At 38.8% G+C, this 12,013-nt stretch overlaps 1 protein-coding gene across 2 annotated transcripts in view; it reads left to right on the top strand.

Moving 5' to 3' along the window:
- glt1d1 (glycosyltransferase 1 domain containing 1) overlaps positions 1-12,013 on the top strand; it is a 32,800-nt gene that overhangs the window by 2,282 nt on the left and 18,505 nt on the right. For both annotated transcript variants that reach the window (XM_057033798.1, XM_057033797.1), the window contains exons 4-6: positions 4,265-4,316; positions 6,231-6,267; positions 6,573-6,629. In XM_057033798.1, the coding sequence (XP_056889778.1) occupies positions 4,265-4,316; positions 6,231-6,267; positions 6,573-6,629 (146 nt within the window). The remainder of the gene's footprint in view (positions 1-4,264; positions 4,317-6,230; positions 6,268-6,572; positions 6,630-12,013) is intronic.

Genomic DNA, 12,013 nt, shown 5'->3' with positions numbered 1-12,013 from the left:
AATTTGGAAAGTAAAAGGAAATTTACAGCAAAAGGAGCCCTATCATAGGTGCAGCATCCCTCAGAGATGATGGATGCTCACAGTCTCCTCTCGTTGCCTCTGGTGGCCAACTATCTTCTGCCTCTTCCAGACATTCGACACTGCCAACAAAGTCCAAGTGGCTTAGAAGGCAGCCAGCCTCTTGGCCACGGCTCTCAGCGCTCCCTCCATAGGCAAAGATGTTTGGGGCATCTGCTGACGAGCGGGAAGACCCTGACCCCTGAAATAGCGGTCATTGACGATTTATCCCTCCGGATCCAGCGCATCTCAGTCCAGGCCACGGGCAAGGTGATAATGACGCTCGTTTGGGAGAGAACGAGATGGCTCGGCCTCGCTAACTCGACTGACAGGGAGCAGGATAAAATACTAGATAAGCCTATGATCCCAGGGACATCTTCTGTTTTGCTTTTAACAGAAGAGAGAGGTGAGGCAGTAGAGAGGTGAGGTACTAGAAGCAAATGCCCAGATAGGAATGATAAATTTGCTGGATGCAGAACGGCCTGGCTTGTTCCGTGGCCCAGCATTTGGCATCCGGTATGCTGCTACTCATTCGGGATCACCAACTGTTGCTATTGGGTGGTAAATGAGACACAGCAACAGGGAGCCAGTGGTGGAGACATCAAAATTGTGAAGCTTGTGAGTGTCTTTGCTATTAGGTTCTTACCAAACCTAGACACCCATGAGGTCCTCTTCCAAAAGATTGCCACAGAACACAGTGGATTTGTATATTTTAAAGTATCTGCTGAGACATACGAAGTAGGGGAAATGTGCACTCTACAGCTCCAGCCAGAGGGAGCATGTGTCCGTTGGTTTTATGAGGAGCGCAGGGCGGGAGGTGTCACAATAAACACGGCATAGACCGAGACGGGAAGAAAGATGCCTGCCGCCAAAAAGGGCTCTCACCAATCATGTCCCATACAATTGTTGTGGCCTGCTTATGGGTCATTGCACAGGGGATAAAGCTTGTCCCATTGTTGTAGACATTTTACAAGACGCTTGTGATTTATTACCCCTGCACAAAAGATTCTCAAAAGAGACTTGGACAAATTGAACTGTCTTGATGGCAACTTCCACAGGGCAGAAGACTCCACTACTGTTTTCAGTATGGGCATAGTTAGAGGAAGAATACCTGAACATGGTGCCATCCTGTGAAACAAGAAGCTGGACTCACTGATAAATGTGGTCAGGCTTGTTTTTTTCCGAATTGACAAGAAATTTGTTCTTCTAAATGTGATTGTTATAGAAGAGCTCATGTTCTATGTATAATTATATAGTGAATGCTTTACAGGAACGCAGTAAGCCATTTTTAAGGCATAAAAATAAGAAGAAAATCATCAAAACTGGATGGAAGGTTGTTTGTAAATGAGTTTTAAGCAGAAGCATGAGAAACCTTAAATTTGTGGGACATTGCAGACAGATCTAAATAAAGATATTTACTTAGGCATAAGCAGCGCACTAATGCAAGGTATAAGTATGTTATCCAGTAAATCTGGTTCTAAAATAAAATAAAAGAAGCCACAACAGCTGATTCCATGGCTAAAAACTATTAGAAAATACTCTTGTTGAATTTTGGGAAGAGTTAAGAGTTTTTGAAAACTGTAAAGAATCTTTACTTTGTAGTGTTGATGGTGAATCACACAACATTGTAGAACTACACAGACCCCATTAGAGCAACTTATTTAGCTATCTAGAGAGAGACCCATATAAGCCAGACATTATTACGAATGAGGTGTCTGTGGAGATCAGAACTAATCTATATTAAGTGTTAATATGATCTCTGATAATAAAGCCAGCAGCCTCTATCACATTAATGCGGAAGACCTTAAAAATAGGACTCTAAAAACTGCTCCACTTCTTTCTTTATGTTTTACTGGATTTATGATTCATGGTCTGTTGCCTGACTCAATGCTTTCTGTTATGTTAGTGCCAGTTGCTAAGGACAAAGCTAGAAAAATAAGTAGCTTGGACATCTGCAGGGCCATAGCTCTTGCCAGCACTTTGTCTCAAGGTTTAGAAAAAAATATGCTGGATAGAATAAATGAGTTCATCCACTCCACTGACTATCAGATTGTTTTTTAAATCCAAACACTGACAATCAGATTGGTTTTAAAGCCAAACATAGCACTGACTTCTGCATAAATGCATTAAAGGAGATTGTAATAAAATATAGAAGCCTGAACTAATCAGTGTTTATGTGCTTCATCAACACGTCAAAAGCTTTTGATTGTGTCAATCATAGAAAATTATTTATAAAATTGAAGATAAGAAGGGTGCCTGTGTACCTTGGGAGGATTCTGGCTCACTAGTATGTGAATCAAAGTATGCAAGTCAAATGTGGTGGTAGAGTTTCAGGTCCATTTGGGATCGGTCGGCAATGGAGGGATTTTGTTCTGTGTTCTGTTTAATTTGTATGTTGATGATTTGTCTAAGAGACCGGATACCTGTCAGACTGGGTGCATGGTTGGTGATGCGTGGATGAAGCACCTAAAGGGGGTTTTTAGCCCAAGAAGCATCGGTCTCAGCAGCTCCTTAATATCTGAGTATGGCATGGAAAATGATATTAAATACAATGCCAGTAAATGTCAGATGTCAACATTTTCCAGTTTTTCAATTGTCTGATAATGTCCTCTGTACGAAGAAGAAGGTTTTGTATCTTGGACATCTGCTACTGGCAATGCTGCAGTAGGTGCACCTTCAGAGTGTACCTACTGCAACATTGCCGACTCTATTAAGATTATATTCGATAGATTATATAGATTATGGATAGACTATATATCACTACACTGCTCAATTGTGGGCTAGGTATAAAAAAAAGTGAGCTACAGAAACGTCAAGTGTCGTCTAATGATGCCATGCAAATAGTACTCAGAAGACCTAGATGGTGCAGTGCCAGTGAGATGTTTGTGGCTGCCGGAGTCAATGGCTTTCAGGCAGTGCTAAGAAAGCATGTGTAGACTAGATGAGTCAAGGAAAAGTGTCATCATGGCTCTAGCCAATTGTTATTATTTTAGTAGCCTATTTTATTAATATTTTTGTCTTGTACCTTTGTTAAATGGACCGTGCATCTACACATATCTGAATTACAGATGGTCCTAAACCAGGGTTGTCCTGTATGGTATTGATTTTAAGATAAAAATATTTTTAAAATGTAGGTTGAAGCAAAGGCAAATTCCTACCCTGGGGGCAATAAATCACATTCTTGGTTAGTGTCATGTGCTGCCATGTCTTCTAATTAATCTTGCTCCTTCCAGATGTTCCTGTTGGTGGTGCTATGACAGCAGTACATGAAACAAGTTAGAAGGTTGTCCTTGGTTTCTTTTCTTCTGGTAGCCCTGAGTTATCATTGAAAAGGAGGGGGTGTATTTCAAAAACGGAAAAGCACATTTTTGCATTGTATACTGTATAGAAGTATATTTCTGGATCTGTGGTTTTATATTTCATTTTCTGATGGTTGCTATTTAAGATTGGTGTATGGACTCTAAGAGAAGACTGTAGAGTGAATAAATGGATGCCCCTGTGTCAGAGGTTAGAAGTATAACATGATTAAAACTATTGCGTTTTAGACCCAAGCGTAGTACCCATTTATAGTCATTTTGATTTTTTTAAACTTGCTTTTTTTAGGACGAGCAAAATGTCCACCTTCATATGGATCTAACTAAACATGATAAACTTTGGTTAATTAAAGAAAACAGTATGTTCTCTTTTCATGGCTCATTAATATCTGCTACAAACTAGTATAATCAGCGTAACAATAGAAATCTACAAGGGTCTGAGGTCGGGTGTGTGCAGAGACATCCATAAATCGGAAGAGATAATTGTCTTTGGGAAAACTGGTTCTGTCCAGGTCTTTTGACTTCAAACATCTGAATGCGCAGGCCTCCTGCTGTTAGTGCCTTCACACAAAAACCTTGATCATGAAATTCAGTCATCACCGTGAGCCCTGCGGTCCATTTAATGCACACTGGCACGTGCATATTACTCTCTCCCCACTGTTTGTTGCTCTACTTTCCTTTGCTTGCCTCTTTTTATTTTCTGCTCTCATGTATTCCGTCTCAGCCTGGAGACGTTTCTGTTCTAATAATCTTTCCACGGCTTTTTCTCCATTGTTCTCAAACATTGTCTGTGCTTACAAAAAGGACAGAATTTGCTGTCACTACTAAAAATTTTCATGGAATGGCTTTCACTGGGATAATGATTATTTTTCCTCTTTTTCTCTTTCTCTCAGGTTTGCAGTTGCATTCACTGAAGAGCTGAAAAAGGAAGCAGAGGTGTTCATGGTATGATTAACATTATAGTTTTGTCACAGTTGAGATTATTGAAGAGTTGAGAAAATAATTTTATCTGTAGCTCTGTAATATGCTCTAAAGTCTACTGCTTTTGGCTTCTGAATATTAAAAATATCTTAAAAATATTCTATGTTTTATATTTTTACTATAAAGAAATTCCTTATTATATAAATTTGGGTGGATTTAGGCATGTAGACATAATCAAGACAACTTGCTGCAGTTCAAACAAAGCACCTGAATGGGGAAGAAAGGGAATTTAACCAACTTTGAATGTGACATGGTTGTTGCAGACTGGTTCCAAATGATAAAAAGGCAACAGTAACGCAAATCGCCAGTTGTTACTACTAAGGAACGCATCATCTCTGAATGCACAAAACATGGAACCTTCAAAAAGATGAGCTACAGCAGCAGCAGACCACACACAGGGCCAATTGAGGATTGAAAAAAAAACCTTGCCTGGTCTTGCAATTCTTGATATGAGCTGTGACATTCAGAGAGAAGAGTCAGAATTTGGGGTAAACCAGGCTGCTGCTGGTGGTTTAATTATGTGGGGATATTTTCGTGGCACAATTTAGGCCTCTTAGTACCAATTGAGCATTGTTTAAATGCCAGCGCCTATCTGAGTGTGGTTGCTGGCCATGTCCATGCCTTTATAACCACAGTGTAGCCATCGTCTGCATGTGACAAAGCTCAGATCATCTCAAACTGGTTTCTGGAACATGTACTCCAGTGACTATACACCAGTGGATTTTCCACAGACACCAGATCTCAATCCAACAGAGCACCTTTGCGATGTGGTGGAAGAGGAGATTCACCTCATAGATGTGCAGTCGACAAATCCACAGCAACTCCATGATGCTCTCAGGTCAATCTGGAGCAAAATCTCATGGGTTACTTGTTGAAAGTATCCCATGAAGAATTAAAGTAGTTCTGAAGGCAAAAGAGGGTCCAGCCTTTTACTGTCAACGTGAACCTAATAAAGTGGCCAGTTATGTTTGAAATATTCAATATCAACAGTGCATCTGGATGTTGTTTATTAAACATTTCACTAAAGGGTTCCAAAGTAAATTTGTGATGACCTGCTCTGCTGCAACTTTAATATCAGCTGAGCCCACAGAACATCATGATATGTTTTAGCACAAACATGGGCATTATAACATTACTTTTTTTGTCAGGCAGTTCTAATAATTTGGGCAAAAAGCTTTGACTATACAAACAAGATACCCTTTCCTGTCTAAAACAGCCGCCAACCTTATCTCTACCATTCAGTGCCAACAACAGGCGGACTCAGGCAGGATAACACCTACTTACTGACTGTGCCCAACACACCTAGATAATTGTTGCATGATAACATCAAGTCCATTTCCTTTTTTTCTCTCTACCTTAGTGTGCCATGCACTCCTTGTCTCACTAACCACCTTTCTGAGTCATTTTTAAAGTTTGTTCTATGAAATATGTTTAAGGCACAAATAGCTGTAATTGAATGCTTTTGTTGACTATGGAGATTGTAAGAATAATTAGCTGTGGTTTCTCTAAACAAACATAAATCACTTGTGATTGAGTTAAAAACTTTAAAGTAACACGTTAAACATATATTAAAGCTGCATATTTTCTCTGTGTAGCTTAATCCACGCTACTTTTTTTTGGGAAGTTGCTGATCTGATCTTCTGGTAACATGGAAAGCAATGATTAAGCTAAAGCAGGGTCATATAAAAAGAATTTGCCATTATTACTACTGGCTCATGTTATATCCGTGTGTGCCTAATTTATGTGTCTAAAACCTCTGCAGCTGACAATATATACAGTTTCAAATCTTGTTGATTTTTTTTTTTAGAACTTAAACTATTCCTAAAATATTTTCGCTCTTTTTGTCTTTAACTGGAATCCTCTTGTTTTTCTTTAAAGCTGTCCCAGAGCAGTAAAATCTACGTGCAGCCTCAAGGTAAGCTTTGCAGGATGACTCTCCTCAGCTGGTACTGTGTAGCCCTTCTCATTGAAGTGTTACAATAATCAGTTCTGGCATTGTTTTCCTCCATTGTTATTCTGTCAACACTGCTGGGTCGTATTTGCTCTTGCCACTGGCCACAGTATCAAGTAGGACAGTCCATATCACTCTTCAGTGTCATTTTCCATCCAAAGTTCAGTGTCCAGATCACCTGCGTCACGCAAAATTAGATGAATTGCAAATATGTGTGTATGAGGGGAGGACAGTGATCATATGTGTTTCTCTGTTTTGTTGTTTTTCAGGCGTCCAGACAGATGTATCTGACAGCTTCAGCTGGACTGAATTCTTGAAGAGTGCAGGTAAAGTAGTGCCTGTGTGGCTTCCTGCTTTTATCAGGCTATTTTATTTAGTCATTTCAATTTTTGTGCATTCTATGATAGCTTTATTGGTTTTACAGCATAGTGATGTTTGTATAAATCTGCTGTGGAGTGGAGTCACCACTGACAGCAGTACACAACGTGGATTCTCTGAGCTCAGAAGCAGCAGTACCGCATACAGTTACTCTCTGGGGAGTTTGCTGGATCACACAACATCACATATCCCCTTTGAGTAGTTTAGTAAATGAGCACTGTTACGCAGAGGATCCTCCCGCGCATTCTTATATACACAACGTGGACTTTAAATTGGATATTGAAGGCAATGTCCATCCCAGGTACATTTGTGCTTACAGAGAGCACCGTTGAGTCGAGAGAAGAGGATTTGATTTATAGTTCTCTTGCTCAAGGCTATTTGTCACCTCGCTTCACAGCCAGTGCAAGTAATACTAATTACCTGCAGTCGCTTCTCCATTTGTTAGGCTCCAAATAGCAATTGCAGCTATTGTGCTTATTGTCAGTTGTGATGAAACTGCTATAATCTATCTCCTACTTTTGTAATTACAAATTACAATCACAGTTGTTTTGCTCAATGATGAAATCATATTTAGTATGATTACTGATTAAGTGTCCAGATGATCAGGTAGATAGCTACCAGGGAAGACTCTTATCTGTGGTCATAGGTCATATGTAATTTATGATCTCGTAAATTGCTTTTTTTGGGTTGTGATTATCTGAGCGGAACATTGTGTCTAGAGGCTGTTGCATATTCTGTTTAGTCAGGTTCATTAGAATAAATCCTGAAAAGAAAGGAATCTGTGATTTAAGAGCAGGGTTCATGCAGGATACTACCTTTAAAAATCTGGTCGTATGACGCACACTCAATGGATGGGTTGGGTTTTTTTTACTGTGTGTTTTTGAGAGTATGTGTGTGTGAGAGAGAGAGTGTGTGTCTGTGTTTGTGTGTTTTCCTGCTTGTTCATCATGTGACATCTCCTCCCTGGCTGTTTTTTGTGGCTTGTTGACTCTCAGTCTGTCTATAAAAATCAACAGGTTAAAAAGTGGAGTAATAAGACAAGACAAACCAAAATATGATGCTGGTTTTAATATTTGGAATTGGGTCTGTCAGTTACCATCATGTTCATCTTTGATTAATCCAGCTGCTCTGACAGTCAACTGACATTATAACCTGTAAAAAGTCCAAAATCTGTGATTTATCAGGTGATGTTTTGCTTGTTTCCCTGGTCTATTAAACAGTTCTATTCACTCATTTGTTTATTAAAACAAAGTCTTTTGTGAACTTTATTGCTGTATCCTCTAAATCTTTAAAATAGGAAGTCAGAGGAAGCTGACTGTTGTATCCCTATCAGGCTATGATGTCATTGAGCAAAGATAAGCCCTTAAAGGCTTAACACCCTAAACCCATGCATGATTTGCAGAACACCGTTGAATTTCCTCAAAATGATCATACATTCTCTGTGTCTCGGTGGCAAAATCCAGACTCGCCTCCATCTGTGAACATAAACAGAAGTTCAAGAAGCTGCCCAGTGAATGAAAACTCGTGCATGTCTGTTTAACATCACCCACTGTGTGATAAACAGATAAGCAAAGGGAAACAGCAAAGTTGTGCATTATTGAAAGAGGCCAAACATGTATGCACTCCTTCCTTGGCCACAGAATAATAATTTTAATTATTTGACAGGCCTAGTGCAGATACCTTTTGCTATTCAACAAGAATTGCTTCCTTGAAATCGTGAGTGTGGCATTAATTTAGGTCCAGAGCTGCTGCTTCCGGTTTAGATTGTATTGTTGCCAAGATTACAAATGTGTTCTGCATGATTTTAAAATAATTCTAGCCATTAGAATGAAAAAGCTCAATACCTTTCTCCATTTTTTTTTGTCAGAAGGGTATAACAAGCCACATATGCTCATGATTACTGATGTGTATTTCAGAGCAATTTTTCTAAAAATACATGAAAGTGATTTATGCTACTACTAATACTTACATAAAACTACACTAGTCTTATGTTATTTGTGTAGCAGAGATTCTATTTTTTTTTTACACAAAACTATAAATAAATGTTGTTTTACCTGAGGTGTTGTTGAGCACATTCTGTGATGTGGTTTTCCAAAACAATGAAAGTTATATGTAGTGATAGTTTTACAGCCTTAAATCAATGTGAGAATGAATGTGTGAACATGTTGCCAAAGTTGCTTAAAATACAAATTTACAGAATTAGTGTTTAACAAGTTTAAATATATTCTGTTCTCTTGTTCGGTACTTAAAAATACATTGTAAGAATGTGAGAAATTTAAATTACACCACAGCTTCACAAAGAAATTAAATATAGCGTGAAGGCCAACACACTGCTTTTTGACAGAATTTGAACAATTATGTTTTTTTTAATTGGTTTTATGCTTGACTATCTTATCATAAAAATAAAATAATAATATTCTGCGTCCAGAATTGGATTGTCTTCATACTGAGTTAAAATGAATAATACAATATAATATGTGTGAAATATGAAAAAAGAACTTTAAATCCTTTTCACAAAAAGTCCTGCATTATATTATCTGATATTTCCATCACTGTTTTCTAACTGCTTTTCTATTTATTCTGGAAAAGCCACACGTGTAATCGGTTGTGGTTAGATCAGGAAAGCAGTAAATTGGATCACAGTGTTTAGTGGCCAGGTCCAGGAACAGGCAAAAGTTCTTTAGGATACAGGCAAGAACCCAGAAAGCCAAGCCTACCAAACTTAAATGAAGTGGCAAATGTTATGTGCCATTTACTTATTTAGTCTTATTATATGGCAGCATATCCCAACCAATACAGCAGCTTCACAAATCCCAGCTGTGAAAAATAACACTGAAAAAGGTGTCCTTGGTTTGTCGGTTTCAGCCTTTAGAGGCACAGTGGTGTAAAACAGAGAGACAGCAATATCACACATTACTTAACCATGAGCTCTTGTCTTGGGGGGGGGGGATCAGTTTTGCAAATGGATAAATGCTATGTCAGCTCCTACTTTCAGTGTCTGTTTTGACATCCTGCAGCAATACTTACAAGGTCAAATTATGCTTGAAAGGATTTTCACCCAATGCTCTCTGCAGGAACATTCAACTCTGACATGTTTCTGAGCTTCACATAAAAGTGTTCACTGCAGGTGCTGCTACAATACTTCCACTATAGTTGAGTAGTTTAACTTGACCATTCTAAAACATTTATAAAATTGGGTTCTTAAGGTCATGGGCTTTCTGCATATCCCATATTCTAAATAGTCAGACAGCAGACATCACATTTTCCTTCATCATAAATAGATTAAAGTGAATTGTTATCTACTGGTATGTAAAAGTGGTATAAAAGTTACTAGTCTTAATACCAGTATAAAGAGTATGGTCTTACCCTGATTTTTTGGGAGAGTTTCAGTATTTCTTTAGCAACTCTAGAAAGCAGAAATGTAAGGGAATATCAGGGGTGAAATGGCTCTTTCAAAATGGGAAATGTTCAGACAGTAAGTCACTGATGTCACCAAAAAATAGATTGGGGCTTGGTGGAGTTCAAAACCTTTACAGATGATTTTGGAAGTTTTATGAATAACAAACTGCAGTTCTTCCTTCCTCCCAGGTTAAGAGCATGTCATATGTGACAGCCCTCTCCCCTTTTCTGCTGTGATGTGACCCAGTCTACTCACTGCAAATGCAAAACACAAACTGTCTGTCCATCAGCAGTACCCAAAAGCACAGCTGTTGTAGTTCCCTCCCTGGTCTTAACCACATTACCAGTAATTATTGTAGGATTTTTGGCTGTCTCTAGCATACAGTTAATTATATCATCTTCCTCTTCCTCTATCAGCTTCTTTTGCTCCTGGTCCACTCCCAAACTCACCCACAAAGCTCTCCATCTCTTACGCTTCCTGTCAGTCCTCCTGCTGCCTCACATCATCCTCCCATCAGCCTCGCTCCTCTCCACTCAGCTACTCTTCCCCATGACTCTGGAACTTTATCCCTTAAGACCCGTGTATCATAAGCTATGTCCACACCTTCAAATCTCACCTCAAGACTCACTTTTGATAAAGTCAAGCTGACGTATCGGTCACATTTCTTATCTTTTAGGCTTTTGTTCTCATACTGCTGTTTAGTAGTTTGATCTACTACTGTTTGTTGGTTATTTTTAATATGCTCTGTAAGGTGTCATTGAGAGCCTGGAGAGCTGGTTTTCCATCCTATTTTCCTTCTTGTCCATTATGATTATTAGTAGCAATAGTAGGAGCAGCAGTAACAGTGGTAGTTTGGCTTCTTAATCCATGTGCTTCTCTGTTATTAGAGGGTTCTAACTCTCCTGTGTGTTTTGCTTCACGGGTTTAAGGACTGTTCAGAATTCTTGTGCTTTTCATGTCACTCAAACTGCAGAGTGTGGGAGAAAAGATTGCTGCTGCTGCAGCACATGATTTTAACAGTTTTCTCCTTTTCTATAGAAAGTTGAATTTTTCTATGGATTTAATGACAGGCCCCTGTTTTGATGGCTATGATTCAACCCCCACTATTTTTCTCCCTCTCTGTAGATGTAATGGTTTGTTTTTCTTTGCCAATGTGCTTTTTACTGCTTTCTCATCCTGCAAATCAATGCAGACAATTTGGACACATTCCACAGATGAGGGGATTATTTGTCAATCGGCTCCTGGGGATCGGGGTCATTGCCTGGCCTCCACATAGTCATTTTAAGATTCTCTTTAATAGCATTAGAAGCGCGGCCTCAGCCTCCTGATCTGGACTTATCTAGCAGCAGGGGATTTCACTTGATGGTCATTGGGCTTTTAGCACGTGCATTTGTTTGTCTATGGTATTAATTTCAATTTTTTTTTTCAATTTCTCACAGCTTCAAAAGGCATTATATTTGTGGTGTATTTTGCCAGCAGGACCATTTTAACATTTGTTGTTATGGAACATTATCATGCCTTATGGTCATAGATTAATTTTCCAGTGCAACCTGTTAATGTTCCAAAAAATATATCTCTACTACAGCTGTTTGTTTTGGTTCTACAGTGATGTTAGAGTGCTTTGATTTGTCAGAAAGGTTTCATCAACTTTCAACTATTACACTTTGAATATTCTCTATTTAAAATAGGCATCGACAGCTGTTTGAAGCCTGAAGGTGGAGTCTTGATGCGTTGTAGCTTCCCTACAGCCACCTTCCTTTGCTGTCTATAACCAGAACCATGTTTAACCATGTCTGTAATTGTATTTCTAATCTGTTATCGGCTATTAAACTTCATCTAATACATGTTCTTTTTTAAGGAATAAATCCTGGTTTTCTTTATAGGTAAAGAAACAGTTTATTTCTGTTGTCTAACATGTCACCCTGATTGGAC

This window comes from Takifugu flavidus, chromosome 5, assembly GCF_003711565.1.
Source record: "Takifugu flavidus isolate HTHZ2018 chromosome 5, ASM371156v2, whole genome shotgun sequence".
In the NCBI taxonomy this organism is placed as follows: Eukaryota; Metazoa; Chordata; class Actinopteri; order Tetraodontiformes; family Tetraodontidae; genus Takifugu; species Takifugu flavidus.
This window is presented reverse-complemented; position numbering and strand designations above follow the sequence as displayed.